Source organism: Drosophila navojoa, chromosome 3 (assembly GCF_054131105.1).
Source record: "Drosophila navojoa isolate 15081-1374.11 chromosome 3, UAZ_NAV_1.0, whole genome shotgun sequence".
NCBI lineage: Eukaryota > Metazoa > Arthropoda > Insecta > Diptera > Drosophilidae > Drosophila > Drosophila navojoa.
The window spans coordinates 15,308,316-15,325,016 of record NC_142891.1 but is presented as its reverse complement, the minus strand read 5'-3'; the positions used below and the strand labels follow the sequence as shown (position 1 = coordinate 15,325,016).

The 16,701-nt window shown below is 42.0% G+C and overlaps 6 protein-coding genes and 1 long non-coding RNA gene across 9 annotated transcripts; 5 read left to right on the top strand and 2 right to left on the bottom strand.

Moving 5' to 3' along the window:
* Positions 1 to 118: 118 nt before the first annotated feature.
* Stam (signal transducing adaptor molecule) lies at positions 119 to 4,623 on the top strand. The gene is made up of 4 exons (XM_030383351.2): positions 119 to 669; positions 1,763 to 2,040; positions 2,103 to 3,306; positions 3,368 to 4,623. The coding sequence occupies exons 1-4, from the start codon at positions 627 to 629 to the stop codon at positions 4,018 to 4,020; spliced, it is 2,178 nt and encodes a 725-aa protein (XP_030239211.1). The 5' UTR covers positions 119 to 626; the 3' UTR covers positions 4,021 to 4,623.
* A 783-nt stretch (positions 4,624 to 5,406) lies between these two features.
* Positions 5,407 to 7,392, top strand: jet (F-box and leucine rich repeat protein jetlag). Of its 2 annotated transcripts, none has more exons than XM_018111266.3 (2): positions 5,407 to 6,452; positions 6,897 to 7,305. In XM_018111266.3, exons 1-2 carry the CDS (start codon positions 5,683 to 5,685, stop codon positions 7,078 to 7,080), a joined length of 954 nt encoding a protein of 317 aa, XP_017966755.2. In that variant the 5' UTR covers positions 5,407 to 5,682; the 3' UTR covers positions 7,081 to 7,305. The 2 variants fall into 2 exon arrangements, with proteins under 2 accessions (XP_017966755.2, XP_089113582.1); XM_089257456.1 differs by having other exon boundaries at positions 5,412 to 6,452; positions 7,141 to 7,392.
* On the bottom strand, positions 7,387 to 10,183 carry betaggt-I (geranylgeranyl transferase type-1 subunit beta). Of its 2 annotated transcripts, XM_030383359.2 has the most exons (4): positions 10,063 to 10,183; positions 9,739 to 9,850; positions 9,527 to 9,677; positions 7,387 to 8,763 (listed from the first exon to the last, which is right to left on the bottom strand). In XM_030383359.2, exons 2-4 carry the CDS (start codon positions 9,846 to 9,848, stop codon positions 7,855 to 7,857), a joined length of 1,170 nt encoding a protein of 389 aa, XP_030239219.1. In that variant the 5' UTR covers positions 9,849 to 9,850; positions 10,063 to 10,183; the 3' UTR covers positions 7,387 to 7,854. The 2 variants fall into 2 exon arrangements, with proteins under 2 accessions (XP_030239219.1, XP_030239218.1); XM_030383358.2 differs by lacking the exon at positions 10,063 to 10,183 and having other exon boundaries at positions 9,739 to 10,040.
* Positions 10,184 to 10,221: 38 nt separating this feature from the next.
* Positions 10,222 to 11,286, top strand: mRpL24 (mitochondrial ribosomal protein L24). Its single transcript, XM_018098407.3, has 3 exons — positions 10,222 to 10,407; positions 10,520 to 10,673; positions 10,736 to 11,286. Exons 1-3 carry the CDS (start codon positions 10,324 to 10,326, stop codon positions 11,239 to 11,241), a joined length of 744 nt encoding a protein of 247 aa, XP_017953896.2. The 5' UTR covers positions 10,222 to 10,323; the 3' UTR covers positions 11,242 to 11,286.
* Positions 11,287 to 11,578: 292 nt separating this feature from the next.
* synr (BH3-only protein sayonara) lies at positions 11,579 to 13,294 on the bottom strand. Its single transcript, XM_030383360.2, has 5 exons — positions 13,153 to 13,294; positions 12,791 to 13,090; positions 12,256 to 12,656; positions 11,851 to 12,036; positions 11,579 to 11,791 (listed from the first exon to the last, which is right to left on the bottom strand). The coding sequence occupies exons 1-5, from the start codon at positions 13,252 to 13,254 to the stop codon at positions 11,605 to 11,607; spliced, it is 1,176 nt and encodes a 391-aa protein (XP_030239220.1). The 5' UTR covers positions 13,255 to 13,294; the 3' UTR covers positions 11,579 to 11,604.
* LOC149091769 (uncharacterized) lies at positions 12,298 to 13,796 on the top strand. The gene is made up of 2 exons (XR_016196503.1): positions 12,298 to 12,425; positions 12,477 to 13,796. It is a non-coding gene; the product is annotated as an uncharacterized LOC149091769 (long non-coding RNA).
* Positions 13,797 to 15,202: 1,406 nt separating this feature from the next.
* On the top strand, positions 15,203 to 16,578 carry LOC115562254 (beta-1,3-galactosyltransferase 5). The gene has a single exon (XM_030383362.2). It carries the CDS (start codon positions 15,402 to 15,404, stop codon positions 16,443 to 16,445), a length of 1,044 nt encoding a protein of 347 aa, XP_030239222.1. The 5' UTR covers positions 15,203 to 15,401; the 3' UTR covers positions 16,446 to 16,578.
* Positions 16,579 to 16,701: the final 123 nt, after the last annotated feature.

The following is a 16,701-nucleotide window of genomic DNA, read 5'->3' as shown; positions in this document are numbered from 1 at the left end:
GTCAGATGTGATCGGTGCCCACACACGATACATCTTGTTGATTTGATGACATATGACAAGCTTTGCTTTGTTCATTCACACCTCATTTAAGTGTAGATTTTTGGAAGATCAGTATACAAATCAATATTATTTTTTGTATTTTATGTATGAATACAATTGATTATGCATAAAATTTATAGGATAGTTGTGTGACAGGAATGACGTGCTGATATCGAAAAGCCGATATTTAATAAATGATATCGGACGACATTTGCCTGCCACTACTCATCGATATTTTCATTAGTCATTTTTTACACAAAAGTAAAAGAAAAACGGTGCAAGTGATTATTCAGCAAATTTATTTAAGTATTTTGATTTAATTTAGGCAAATTACAAAAGTTTCTAATCTAACTATAAGAATAAAAGAGCGTTGGCAGCTGCCCATTCGGGAAAACTACAAAATAATACGCGATTCTATGTATGTTATTGTGACGCACGAAAATCGATTGCGTACCAGGCGACAACACCACACAAAAGTGCAAGTGCAGCTACAATAACAATATCACCAGCGGACAATTGACGACGTAATTAAACAGAATACAACAATCACACAAATAATTAACAAGCAGCTGAGTTTGGTCAACGAGATGGGCATATTTGGGCAATCGTCGTCCTTCGACGCCGATGTGGGTAAGTTTTCTGCTAATTTCTCACTTTCTCCAAGCACAACAATAACAATCGCCTTTGATGAAAACATTGTTTCGCTTGAAATTAATTTGCATTGCTGTCTGCTATATATTCCCTTATCTAATTTGACATTTTACCACCCCCTAAATCCACTCGGCAAACAAACAAAGAACATCTTAAATTAATTCCGAGTCACATGCGTCGCTTTGTCCAGAAGCTGCGCAGCTTTTGCTGCTGCGTCTGTTCATTGAACTTCTTTAAAGTTTTGTTTGCAGTCGCTGACCTTGAAGTCGGCGCCAGCAACCACCCACATCCCTTTCATTCCTTACATGTGTTTTGTGCGATATTCCGTCATGAAGAATTCAGACTACAAAGCTCAAAGTTTTTTAATCAATATTGAAATTTATAAATGATTAAAAAGCTCTGAAATTGAGTTCACTGAAGCCCAAACCATCCGGTTAATTAATAATTATTGTTAGATTCCCTGATTGTTTAGGCAGACTGTAAATAAGCCATGAGCTGAGAGAAAAAATATAAATGTTTATAAATTTAGACAATCTTAAATATTTGCATATATACTGCATTACGCTTGTGAAATGGGAAGTTAACCAAATAGTCTTTCGATTGCTGCAGATCCGGTTTTAAGTATATGTACATATATAAGACATGTTTTCAAGAAAATCACACTTATATATATTATAAATATGTTTATACTACATATTTATCTACTTCAATTTAGTTAAACAACTCAGGTTCAAAGTTCAAGATATGCTAACTAAATTGTGGGCCATTTAAATATTCTATAATCCATGGTGTTGTATATATAAATATACCATACCCTATACTATTCGCTGTTTTGGCTTTCTTGTCTGGCCTCTTTTTAATGCAATTTGCTGTATATTATATTGATTTTGCTTTGATTCTCTGCCTCGCTTATCGCCTTTCATAGACGCGCACTGTGAGTCATTCACCGATAAGTAAACAGAACTGTATTCTGTTCTGACTTTTTTTTTTTTTTACACATTATAATAGATAACGCAGTTAATCCATAGACTTCTTATAAACCCCTCGATTGTTGTTTTTCGCTCATCCACAGAAAAGGCCACCAGCGAAACGAATACGAATGATAATTGGTCTTTAATAATGGATGTGTGCGACAAGGTGACGACCAATCCGCGTTTAGCCAAAGACTGCCTGAAGGCAGTGATGCGACGCATGGGCCATCCTGATCCTCATGTCGTCATGCAGGCCATCACACTGCTGGATGCGTGCGCCAACAACTGCGGCAAGCCGTTCCATCTAGAGATGGCATCGCGCGACTTTGAAACTGAGTTCAGACGCCTGTTGGACAAAGCGCAGCCGAAAGTTGCCTTGGTAAAAAACAATATAAATATATATTCAAAACTTTTATAAATCAAAACCATTTTGCTTTACAGAAAATGCGTCAGGTGTTCAAGAATTGGGTTGAAACTTACTTCAAGAATGATCCGGAACTAAATCTAATTCCCACGCTGTATCTGAAGCTGCGCCTTGATGGCCACGACTTTAGAAATTTAAACGACAAGGGCAGCGACAAATCAGCAGCAGCTAAGGCGGCAGCTGCTACGTTGGCCAAAGATCCGAATGTGGTCAGCAGTCAGCAGGAGGAGGATGATATAGCCAAAGCTATAGAGCTGTCGCTCAAGGAAACCAAGAGCAGTCCCAAACAGCAGCAGACAGGTGGCGCAGCAGCTGCTTCAACGACCAGCAGTGCCTATCCCTCGCTGTATCCCTCATTTGGCGGCAGCACAGCGAGCACGCAAAGCAACGGAAATGGAAATGCCAGCAGTGGCAATGCTTCTGCTGCTGCATCGCGCACTGTGCGCGCCTTGTACGACTTCGAGGCAGCAGAGGAGAATGAGCTGACCTTCTTTTCGGGCGAAATCATACACGTGCTGGACGACAGCGATGCCAATTGGTGGAAGGGCTACAATGACCGTGGGGAGGGTTTGTTCCCTTCCAATTTCGTCACTGCCGATTTGTCTGTAGATCCCGAACGCTTGGATATCAATCAACAACACAAAAACAATGCCCAGAAACAGGCAGCAGCCGAGGAGGAGGCGCTGTTGCAACAAAAGACTGAAGCGGCTGCCGCACAGCCCGTTGAAATCGATGAGGCCAAAATAGACCGCTTGCTGCACTTGTTGCACGAGGCCAATCCCGAGGATCCCTCGCAAGACAGCGACGAAATGCTGCGCTTGGAGCAGCAGGTACACCAAATGGGCCCCCTGATCGATGCCGAGCTGGAACGGGTCGATCGCAAGCATGCCCAGCTGACACAGCTGTCCAGTGATCTGGTGGATGCCATCAATCTATACCATTCGCTCATGCGTGATGATCGTGCAGCTGCAGCTCAGTTTGGTGGAGCTGGCTTCATGCCCGCCGGCTTCCCAGGCGCAGCACTGTATGGCGCACCTGGCTATCCCAGCGCAGCAGGCTTTCCGCCAGGTCAAAGCTATCCGGGCATGCACTCTCTGCCGTATGCGCCGCCACCGGGCAGCAATGCAGCAACAGCCACAGCCACAACGGCCGCGCCAGTTGCAGCTTATCCTGGCCAAGTACCCATGCCATACCAAAACGGACATGCCCCGCAAATGAACAGTAAATTATCTTATTTTCATATTGTTTGATTATTTGTTAATATAATTCAATTTGCTTGCAGTGCTGCCGCCTCATTTATCCCAGTCTCCAGCGGTTCCACCACAGTCACATCCCACCCACCCTCAGCCTGTCTACAATGCCCAGCCTACGCCAGTCACTACTCAGCAGCAGCAACCCCAGTCGATTACAAATTATCCCATGCCATTGCCCGTTGAGCAGCAGCAGCCGCAACAGCAACAGATGCCGCCTTCCACGCTGCCACCGCAATTCGCCGGCGCACCACCAACAGCTACACAAATTCAACAGCAACAGCCACCGCCGCATGGTTATATGTCGCCCCAGCACCAACAGCAGCAGCAGCAGCAGCAACAGGCTTTACCGCCGCAGACATATTCAGCTCAGCCGCCGCAGTTTTATGCACCAAACGGAGCTCCACCAGTTACACAGAGCTACATGGCGCCACCGCAGCAGCAACAGCAACAACCACAACAGCAACAACCACAACAGCAACCACCACAACCCCAACCCCAGCAGCAACAGCAACAACCACACAATCACAACGATAATTTTAGTCAGCTACATCAGCAGATGGCAGCCATGTCGATGGCGCATCTTGGTGGCATGCCGCCAGCCGCATCGGGTGCGGCGCCCGCATATCATATGCAAAACGATGCCGTCAAGAACAACATTCCTATCTATCAGCAGCAGCGGTAAAACCGTTCAATCTGCTCGCCAGCAGCAGCAGCAATCGACTTTGCTTTAGCAATTGCCAACAAGTCTTTTTTCAAAATTTCGTTTTAATATATAAAGGCCCATTGAAAATTAGTTTCCACTGGAATTTAATTTTATTTTGATTGTTTTTCTTTTAATCACGGTATCAGAACTAATGTATTGCCAAAAAAAAAAAACCTAAATTGGATTGTTTTCCTTTTAATCATTTTTTTGTTATTCGATGAATTATGTGTGTAATCTCTAAGTAAATATCGGGCAAATGTTTGCAAAAGCGCCAAAAACTAAGTTTTTAAATAAGCAAAAGAAGAATGGAAAGTGTTTTAATGCTATTTATATACCATACACCATATAAATATTCTATATTATATATAACTCTAAATTGAGCGTTGAACGAGGAACACAGTTTGACGGCGAATCAAACAGAATTCACTATCACTATTATGTATTATGTTTATTATACTATTATAATTATATATATGATGATATAAATTAACAAACGATACGAATCACATTCACTATGTAAACCATTAAAAAGTTGATCGGATCCAAATGCTGATCGAATAATAATATAACTATTATAATACATTCATTTGTTTGCTTAATTTGCTTTGTTTAACGTGTGCGCAGCTTGATGTAGCGTTTAATGTAATACTCCTCGTCGATCTTATCCAGCATCAGCAGACGAATCTGCAGCATCTCGCGACGATATCTGGATTCCTTTGAGTTCAGATTGGGCGCATTTAGCCACGCCTGCACCTCCGAGTATAAGTCAATGAATTTGCGGCGATTTTGTATAGAATGTGCCGGTGAGTCGTTCATGTTGTTTAATGCCCGCTTGTCGCTTACTAACTGTGCTAGCCACTTCGACATTGTTTTGAGAATTCACTTAAACTTTGCAGTTACCGACTTTTATTGCTGGCAAAACTTATTTTTTACCTAACCACCTGTGAGACTTAAGGGCCTAAACTAAAATTAAACGGACTATTTATCATTAACAATGCAGATAGAAAGCTCAATTATGGGCCTAATTAAGGTAAAGCTGCAGCTGTCTGAAAGGTTTGTGCATATTGCGTATACGCCTGCGAGCTGCAACTTAATGGAAGCATTTTTACTTAATAGGTCTATTATTTCATATTTGATTTCTGTGAATCAATTTAGCAACTTTAAAATTATTATTATTTATAAATTCTTATATTAAAAATGAAAAAAAAGTAATTTTGCATCGCTTAACTCTAATATTAACCATAAGATTGAAGTTCACATTGCGTATACGTATTGCAGTTGAATCAAGCTTAATTTATAAACATTTCAGACCAAATATTTATAAAAGCTTTTTACTCAAAATTTATTAAAATTGAAGTCAACTTCGAATTCGCATATTCAATTCGATTAGATCCGTTAAACTTGCAGAATAGTCGGAGAAAAAACTTATCGATACTTTGAATGACGTCAGAAAATCAAATTTAACATTCAAGGTTTTCTTCGTTGCTGGTGCGTGACCTTCACACTGAAACAGCTTTTGTATAGCTTGGCTGATCAGCTGTTCGCATGTAAACAATATTCATTGATTTTGGTGCTTAGTGCGTAGAATTGTTATTTAGGCTACCAAGACAGGTTCAGTCACGTAATCGAACACAGAGAGAAATGTGCACGCTACACATAGAAGAGGAAACACATTTAGCTGCCATGAGCAGCAAATCTCGCACACGAACACCCAGTCCAATGCCAATACGAAGGATACATTACGGCGAGTTGACACTGTTCGACATTAACTGGGATGATGTGCTTATTCCAAAGATTACTGCCTACCTTTCGATCAAGGATCTCTTCAATTTACGAAGCTGCTCGCGCACAGCATTACGTTTGGCAGAAGCCGCCCTGGAGATGCGAACGGAGCTCCACTTGTCTGGCAATAATTCCAGAAATATAGAGCTCGGCTTCAAGGTCCTGTCCCGTTGCTGTCGTCGTCTGGAGCACCTGCACTTGGCCAGCTGCAAATGGTTGACAGATGAGCTCCTCCTGCCGCTGCTCAATAATAACAAACAACGCCTCAGCGCCGTCAATCTGAATGAGTGCACCAACATAACGGCGCTTTCGCTGCAGCCCATAATCGTGCAGTGCAAGGAGCTGCGCATCTTGAAGCTCTCCAAATGCCAGTGGCTGACCACGGGCGCTGTGGACGCCCTCACCCTGCACCAGAGCAAACTGGTCGAATTCGATATATCACATTGTGGCGCCATTGGCGAACGCTGCCTTATCATCTTCTTTCGCAAGCTCAACAAGCTGACCATCTTATCGTTGGCTAACACGCCCAGCGTCACGGATCAGGTGCTCATACAGATCGGCAACTATTGCCGCGAGCTAGAACACATTAATCTGATTGGATGTGCTGCCATCTCCGACTACGGAGTTCAGTAAGTATCAATACCTCACGTTGTGAATTGTACACACAGGCGTACAACATGAAGTTGTGTGTGTGCGTGTGTTTGGATATGTGTCACTGTTAAAACCCGATCAAACACGAGTGCAACAACATAACAGAAACCAACTTAGAGCAAACTAAAATTGATAAACCCTTTGTATTGTCCGAATCCATCTATATAACTCTTATTTAGGCTCCCTGCACATTTTATTTTATCTACTGGCCTTAAGACAGATATTAAAAGTCGCAACATTGCTTCATTTTCATACAAAGATCAACGCGCGTCACGTCACGCTGTTAAACTAACAGAGCGCTTTGCATAGCCAATTATCACTCAATCCTGTGTTTGTATTTGGATGTCTGTGTGTGTGTTTACTGTGTGTCGTCCATTCGGCTGCGACTGCAACTGCACACACATATGCATCTATATTTTCAGTGCACTCAGCGTAAAGTGCAAGAGTTTGCAATCGCTGCGTATTCAACGCTGCCATCGGATCACGGAGCGCTCGTTGGCGCCACTGCGTCATCGGGTGCACATTGATCGACCACGTCCACGCCAGGATGCGCTCAATGCTTACAACTTAAACGATTTCTATCCCAGCGACTTTCTTGTTTACTAGTTCCACAACAGTCTCTCTCTCCCTCTTTTTCTCTCCTGCTCACTCTGTCTCTCTCTTTAGTGCACTGACGAAGAGCTGCCCACATCTGCAGTCCTTGATGGTGCAGCGTTGTCCTTTGGTAACGGAACGTGTTCTGGCTCCACTGCGTGGACGTCTGCACATCGATCGGCCGATCATGGGGTACAATCTGCCCGCCATGCAGCATCGCCTGTACCTGCAGGTCTAAGAGATTATCTACTAAATAATAATCCAACTTATCTAGAGGCTAATGATAAACGGGAGGCATGCTGACAACATCTTTGTAAATACGGACGTCATTGAGTAGTTTAATACAGTTGTTTAGCTTAAGCTTACACTTCTTAACATTAATTTAAGCTTTACAAACATCTGGACACTCTTCAACTCATGCTGTAATATATATGTGTATGTATGTATTTAAATAAAATTCTAATATTGTATTAAAATATTGAAATTCTGCTAATTGTAGACGATGCGTTTTTAATAACAGTCAGTTCAAATGCCATACAGAGCGATAACATAGCTCTGTTAATTGTCAATAATTACTAGCTTTCTGCCTCTGCTATTATTGTTGTTATTGTTTCCCAGCCAATTTGCCTACCTTAAAATTGGACTCAGTATATTGAACAAAAGTTTCCAACTTTTTACTTACAAATGGTACTATAAAATGCTTAAAAAGCGTTTGCAAAAAAAATTGCCACCAATAAGCGTACAAATACAAATTGTGTGCATTAATATTTCCCAGGAACATTCCCATCATTGTGCTGATATTAGAGACGAGCTCGAGGTAGTTTTTGTTCCCGCTTCTGCACTGCTGCCCACGGTCAGCTTAAGCTGGGTTAGGTCGTGGGTAAGGCCGTTGTTATTGGCTTTCCAACGCTCGTGCAATTGATTGAGGTGCTTATAGGCGGCCATGGAGATGTTCAGGCTGGGCATAACAGCGTTCAGGCCTGGCTCACGGATGAAAGCGAGGCCGCACAGGCCCAGGTACGTGTGGAAGGGATCTGGCGTGGATTTTGGCCACTTGGCAAAGCCTCCAATCAGATTATTCTGTGTGCTCAATACGGATTCGCGATTCTGGGCATAGTCGGTCAGCTCGAAACCATTTAAAATGCAGAGAGCGGCGCCAATCCAGAAGGAATAGCACGTGTCCACTGGCTTGTTCGGACGACCTTGGAAGCCATCCATTTGCCGAAAGACAAGCCATCGCTTTATGCGCTCCACCGTCACATCGTCCAGCCGATCAAGCTGCCCGCTCAGCTCCAGTGCGGCCAGCGCACAGAAAGTGGTGCCACCATGCGCCTCGCCCTCCAGCTCCTGACTGAAACCGTAATCGTAGCGCAGGCTGCGCATTATAAACTCAAACATGGCATCCTTGTTCACGCCCTCCCAGCAGTCGAGCATGTGGCAAATAGTTGCGGCACAATAGACGAAACGCATATCATTCTCGCTGCCGTCAATGGATGCACTAAAGCTGCCATCCGCATGCTGGACTGCCGCCACGCCCTGCACAATGCTCTGCCGATTCAGGCGCGACAAATCATCGCCCAGCGTCACTAGCACCGCAATACTGGTGTACGTCATGGCCAGGTGGCCCCACTGATACGCGCGCATACATTCCAGCACCTCAGCGTCCTCTGTTTTGGGCACCATGGCGCGGCAGCCCTGCAAAAGACAAAACACCAAACGAATGAAATTGTTAATGATGTAAATGGGGCTGGATGTCGTACACTAAAGTGCTTATGCGTGTCACGGCGTACTTGAGGTGATAAAAATTGCGATAAGAGATAAATTTTACTGTTGGGCGGGCTAAGTAAACAATGAAAATGTTAAATCAATCAGACATATTCATTAAATTTAAATTAGATAATTTAGAGTAAAAGCCTGTATATATTTCATTTACAGCTTATATCTCACAAAATGTGATAATGTGATGTGAAATGTAATAAATAATGAACTCATCTATAATTGATATATATATATAGCATTCTAAAGTTTTACAATAACAGCAAGGTGGTATCTGAGTCAGGTACGAGAGTATTCTTAGGTTACACCAAAGCTAAACAAAAACTAAATAAACTAAGCTATTTTGTTTATATACATAATTAATCAAATTCAACTGAAAAGTTCTCAGCTAAGAATTTCCAGATTCTAAAAGCTATAACTGGTTTATGAAAGTCGCAATTACTGACAAACTGCGACTGTTTACTGTGCATGTTTGTTAATGTTATTAAGATCCGTGTAATTTATAGCAATGGCATTCAAGATGGGAAGTGGAGCGTTTGTCGCAGTGGCTGCTGCAGCTCCACGTAAAATGAGATAAGGTCAGAGACATTTGTGTTTGGTTGGTTGATGAGTCGTCGTGCTTATTTGTTTGTTTATCGTATCTGACAGGCTGACTGTCTGACTGACAGGTATTTATGCTCACCATAAAGCCTCCGCATTGCCTTTCATGGTCACGTGGCGTTACGAGGCCGCCATATGTCCAGTCTATGATGTCCTTGCGCAACTCTGGCGATATCAAGTGCAGAGAGTTAAGCACATCCAGGCCACAGACGGCAAAAAAGACTATTGTGCTCCTATGTGAATATATCTCTGGTCGAATAGTGTTACTTTGGAAAGGATGTGACGTTCTCTTACCTGGTGTTGTCATGTGAGGACATACGCGCCGGCAACAAGTGCAGGAAGCGCAGCAGATATTTTGCGTGTTTGGCGAGCACCACAGGCTCTGGCTCGGCAGGATCTGTCATATCTACAATGTGATAAGACATTTTGTATATATTTGTTTTGCTTCCCTCTTGCTTTTGTTTATCTTTATCAAAGCGCTTGTGTGTGTATGAGTGAGTGAGTTTTGGCTATGACTAAGCGTCACACTGCTTTCATAAGAGATGCTGGCGCAGCAATGGTGTGCTACTAAATGACAGTGCACTGACACGTGCACGCATTTAAATACCCAGGCATTACCTTATTTTTATTATAAGCCGGTTTGTTGCATTGCTCTTAAGTAAATTGAGCAAGAAAAATCGTTGCACAGTTGCTTCTTTACGTACTTTACGGGTACTAAATATTCGATATTCATTTTATAAACGATAGTTGACTACTATCGCTTTCTTCTAAAATGTCGCCGAGTCAATGCGAACGTCATACCAGAAACAGCTGTTTGGGGCCGCATTGTATAGTTGGTTTTTCGTCTATAAATTGCGATTATAAATAAAAGTTTATAAAATGCGCATCACACAATATCTAACTAGTAAATTAAAGAACTTCTCAAATCTGCCAAAAGAATATATTGAGCGGAGCAAAAAGCAGGCAAGTAATTGGTTTCTTTAAATTAACAAGCTGAGCTACAAGCTCACGTAACAGCTGAAACATTGATGAATGCGTGTTTCTATTCCTGTTGTAATGTCTGCAATATCTACAGGTATATTGGAAAACACCTGCCGAGAAAAACTATCTGCAAACTACTGTTGAGCGGAAGCGTTTTCGCTATACCACAAACCGCTCATGGACAGGCCACTTCCGTCAACAGAATATGCCGGGCACTATGCGACGAAAAGTATTTGTAGAGCCCGTTGGTAATTATAGTATTATAATTTGGTAAATAGTTGATTTTTAAATATCGGCTATGCCTTTTCAGAGGATTGGAGCTTCTTCCGAGGCGATCGCATTGAAGTGTTGGTCGGCAAGGATAAGGGTAAACAGGGCATTGTCACTCAGGTAATACCCGAACGCAATTGGGTTATTGTGGAGGGTATCAATTGGCATTACCGGCGTGTGGGCGCTGAAAAAGAGTTCCCCGGCATTATTATCAAGTCCGAGGCGCCGCTTCATGTCACCAAGGACATACGTCTTGTGGATCCATCCGATCTCCAGGGCACCGAATTCGAATGGCGCTTCACCGAAGAGGGTGAAAAGGTGCGAGTGTCCACGCGTTCGGGCCGCATCATACCAATTCCAGAGACGAATAACCAAACGTATGATTACAAAACACCCAATGCGTATATCGAGCGTGAAAAGGATACTCCAGCTGCCGTCGTTAGCGAAATTACCTTCCAGCCGAAACTGGCGACCTTTGAAATGGACATAATGGAGGAAATGGGCATAAAGGAGGAACGTACGCCGGCCAAGAGCTATTGGTATTAGACAATTGTTTACTTCTGTTTTGTTCAATAAAAATAAATAAATAAATGTTAATGTTTTTTATATGACTTATATCACTGTTCTTTGGTCAGCGCTTATATTGATAGTCAGTTTGTTAACATAACTAAGGGACAATGTTATTTTAACATTTAAAAATCTGTTATAATAGCGCGCGAAATTTAATTATTTGACGTATTTCAATCATTTAGGTATGAATGTTTATAATAAAAATAATAAATAATTTAAAAGTATTTATATTTAATTATATTTTTTGACAATATGTTTAATAAAGCTAATAAGTAAACAGGAATTTCTCTTAATATAAAAAGCTAGAAAAAATACTTGAATATGTTTGAAAGCGGTATTTCATTTGCCCGCCGCGCTAAAAGTCTCCTCCCGATGCTCTCGCAAAGTTCGCGCCAAGCGTCGCACCGTCTCTTCCGCCTTGTCGAAATCACTGCGTAGAGTTTTATTAAATGTGTCATAGAGCCAGGTGCATGTCTTGGAAATATTCACTTCATAGCTCGTAAAGACGCGGGTCGTGTGCTCATATCTGGTGGAGAAATAACATAAGTGGGCATTTTGAAAAAGCTAATTCCATGGCAAACTTACCTCGCTGCATTCGCAATGTCTGTGATCAAATACGTATTGCAGTGGTTAACAGCCAGCACCTGGCGATTGCTCATGTACTTGAGCTCCACATGTGGCAGAGCCAATTGGGCTGCCTCCAGAGAGGTTAGAGATGCATGCAGCAAACTGCGACAATCCAATGCTACTTGCAATTTTTGCTTGGGGTCGCTGCAAATTGTAGAGGATTATTAGATTTCATAACCTTATGAAATATTAAATTTGTGCTTTTCCGTTAAAAGAAATGTTAACATATAAATGGCTGTCGGCATACAATTAATCGACATATCGAGCTTACCTTATCGATTAATCGGAACTTTTAGTATTCAGTGAGTTATCATTTTCGGTTTTAATTTAAATTTGATCAATCAATTTGAAGCATGCACTCACATTATCCTATTCAGCTGCCGCCACTGCTTTAGCGCCTGCGTGGACGAGTTGGCTGCAGCGCGTAGCAGCAGCCCACAGATGCGCCACTGTTCCAGCGCACTGCCCAGCTTGTCACGTGTATCGCGCGCCACCTCTAGCTGCTCATCGATGGTCTCCTCGAGCCGGGTCATGTAGGTGCCGCCACTAATGTAGGCAATAATACCATCCTGATTCACGTTCAGGTCATTGAGCTCCGCGTAGCTGGCGGTTAGAGCCTTGAGCCGTTGCTTGGTGTGATCCAGGAGCTCACCATAGTATCGTATGCTAAGTAAGTAGAGCGCCGATTCGCTCAAATTGGCAAAGAAGTCCTCGTGCATGGAAGCCTTGCGTGGATCACCAATCACGCCTAAATTATGGGCCAGCTTTATAGTTTTGTTTTTGGTAATTCGAGACGAAGGTCAGAGACATTATTATTATAATTCTAATGGCAAACACATTCCATATAATAATTGAGGGCATTAAGCACGTGCCAAGGCGCTAATTATTGAGCACTCACCTGGGCCAGGTCCTTGGTGGGCGTGTTAGCAACGATTTCATTGCCCGCCCGCTCGTTGCCCAATGTCAAGGGGTAGCTACTTAATTGATGTGCCTCCGACTCGCCCCTCTGCCGGTTCGAGTGGCTTTGCGCTGTCGCTGGACGCCCACTGTGTTGCATGCCGTCCAGGCCCAGCATAACATCGCGCTTGGCCTGTAGATGCTCGATCCATGCCTCGACGGTGGCCATGCGCGGACCCGGACAAGTGCCCTCCAACTTGCTGATCCGCTCATCGAGGCGTACGTATTGCTGCACAATATTCTGGACACACACACAGCTCAGGATTCGAGAAGTATTGATTTCGAAATATTCATAAATTTTACCGTTACTTTGGCTCCGCCATTTTCTTGCAGACGCAATGCACCATTTGGTGGCAATTGTCCTCTAGCGCTCGACTGTGTCTCCATGGACGAACCGCAGCCCATCACTCAGTCGCAAAATGATGGCATTTTCATCAGACCTTGCAATATACCATATAGTCGATGTCGTTTTCGAAAGTGCGGTTAATTTATTATATATAGTTACGTCCGTAACGCTCGCCAGCCACATGCCGAATGCGCGGACAGTGGCGGTCCCATTCGTCCGGTTCGCCTGCTCCACTTATGACGGGGGGGAAAACAACATTTTCGCGTTACTTGCTCAATGGACACCGAATGGACACCCACAAGCACAGCCAGTCAACCACCCGCATCCACATACCGCGTGCCTCATTTGCCCATTCACGCTGAACCATTAATGCTTATTAGGGCGCAGGTGGGTCAGCCACAAGAAGTGGGTGTGGGAGTGGGTGGTAGGCGTAGTTCAGGCAGTTTTGCTTGTATGTGTCAACAGCTTGTGTTTGCTTTTTGTTGCCTTGCATGTCGATCCAGCATGTTGTTATTGTAAATGGCCACACATATACATGGTTAAGTTGACAAACTAACAAACAAGTAAACAACAACAACCACGCCGCCAACAACAATAACAAATTAGAGCAGCTGCAATGAAATAGGTGTTACCAAATGCTAGAATTTATGCTGCATCAGCACTTTAGTAGCTAATAGGCTCATAACATAATCCATCAACAGGATAACCATCTTGATTATGATAAATTAACGGTAAACTCAAAGCATACCAAAGCGCTCTAAAGCTTTAAATATTCAGGCCAAGTGTGCATGCTATCCATTTTAATGGAAATATAAACGAGATTCGTTTCAGCTAAAGGTAAACTGATTTATTTTGTTGACTCTCATTAAACAATTGCTTTTATTAATATTGTGAATAATTGTTTTTTAAAGGAAAAAACTGCTTAAATAAAAATTTAATTTACATTTGATACAATTATAGGATTTACTATAAAACTCAGCTTGAGTTAAGCAATTTGCTGAGGCAGAACAAAAAATTCATATTTCCCATGCTGCTTAAAAATATAAACTTGCTTAGCACAAAGCCAATATACCCATTTCACCCATTTCATGAAGAGGTATGCCAAATTGTTTGCTTTACAAAATTTATAGCCAAATATACGCAATAGCTGAATGTATGATTAAATCAGGATCTTATATGTATATTGATTTATAATGACTCATCAAATATTTGTTTTCGGTAGTAGTATTTCAAATTAAACAATGGCTTATAAACTTTTGTAATATTATATGAAAATATTTACACTTTTAAATCTATGAAAAATATTTAACATATCGTTGCCTTTTAAAATTTATCATTTAAAATTGTAATCTGTGTTCAGCAAATCATTTGTAATTCTTAAACGTCATCTAAACACTATATTTAGAACTGTGAACTATTTTGGCAATTATTTTGCTGGCAAAGGTTATTGCGAGTTGGTTATTGATGAGGCTCATTTGAAGCACCTGTCGTTGGCAGGTAATTACTTGATTGACTACCGCCGAGACCTTCGACAAATCCCTCGAGCTATCACATACATATGCTTCAAAGTTTACGTTGTGTGGCCCAAATTGTTTTTGTTTTAGCGTCCTCAAACATACAGTGGATATAGGTAAAATATTATAGGTCATAAATCAGAGTATGCATTCAATATTTATATACAGATATAGTATCTATGTATATGTATATTATAATAGTTATGATTTATTTAAAAAAGAGAAATCCATTAATTGAATTCATTTAATTTGATCGGAATCTCTTATAATTCTTTTCAACTCTATTTCTTCTATAATCAATAATATTAAATTAATTCTACTTATGTTGACAATCGATACTGTTAATCACTTATAATGAATAATTGAATTGAGTTGATAAAGCCTAATTAAATAATGACTTAATTATTATTTTTGTGTAGTTAGACAAGCGAACTACCTATTCAGACTTTAAAATACTTATTGTAGATAGAATAATACTTCCTAATATAATATATTTTTGTTCTGGGTCAGCTGTTATCAAATACTGGATTGACTTGATATTCTGTTATCTGAAAGCAGGAAAATAGAGAGATAAGCAACTTCGATTTTTGCCGTTTTCCTGCAGTCGCCATTTGATACGCATTCCGTTCGGACTGACACATAACAACCAATTCAAATAAAAGACCAATTATTGGTTTCCCCGTATCGTCGACATGAAGCAGATAAAATGCCTGATAAGCTTTCTGGAATCAAGCGCTAATGTTTTCCTGCTCTTGTGGATGACTCTATGTGTGGTGATCTATGCCTACCTGCCGAATATGCCTCGAGTTGTGCCCCAACCGGAGATCGCAGTGGATCCGAGCATGCCGTACAGTGAAGATCCGCAACAGTTGATCGATTTGCATAATTTTGAGTACATCATTGAGCAGCCCTCGTGTGCGCCCCATACCCAGGCGCTTATCATGGTGCACTCGGCGCCAGGCAACGCTGAGAGGCGCTCAGTGATACGTCAAACCTGGGGTCATGTGGCGACCAATTCAACCTCTCAATCTCCACTTCGTCTCGTCTTTCTCTTCGGCACTGTTGCGGATGACGAGCTGCAGTCGTCGTTGCTGGCGGAACACGAGCAGCACAAAGACTTGCTGCAGGGCAATTTCTTGGATGGCTACTACAATCTAACCTACAAGCATGTGATGGCTCTCAAGTGGTTTCACACTCACTGCGAGCAGGCGCGCCTGTTGGTCAAAGTCGATGATGACATCTACCTCAATACGCCGCAGCTGCAGCATCACTTGAGCCATCCATCCCCACCTTGGAATCCACTCTCCGCTCTTCATTCTCAGCGGCAGCTGCTGCTGTGCGCCATCAACAAGAGGGATCGTGTAGCACGTTCATATTCCTCCAAGTGGCGTGTCGGTTTCCAAGAATACCCTCATCGTTACTATCCGCCCTTCTGCCCAGGCTTTGCAGTCTTCTACTCCTCGCAGGTGGTCAGGCGACTCTACTTTGCTGCTCAAGCCAGCAACTTTTTTCGACTGGATGATGTCTTGGTCACTGGCATTCTCTCTAAGCGCTGTAATATTACCCTAACAGATCTGAAATCTTATGTGCTATATCCGAATAAACTGAAGCTACTGCTTAAGGGACGCCTAGAACCGGAACAGTATCTAGTTTCCTGGCACAAAATGTCACCGCAGCAGATTATTGGACTGTGGCAGCTGCATGGGATGGTTAGTACAACAAATACATTAAAATAAAAACATATGAATAAGGCTTTAAGGTAAGGAACGCCTTGTGGGTATATCTCAGATAATGTACATAGAAAACTTTTTGATCTTGTATGTATACAAATATTTAAGTGTATTAGCTGCTAACTTAACAGTTGTTATAATTAATTTATATAATTTTAATTAATTTAATTACCTCTAATGTATTACAAAAAAATAAAACGTATTCTGCTCTAATAAATAGCTGGCCGTATTATCATATTGTACTTACAAATAGCCGAAGGAA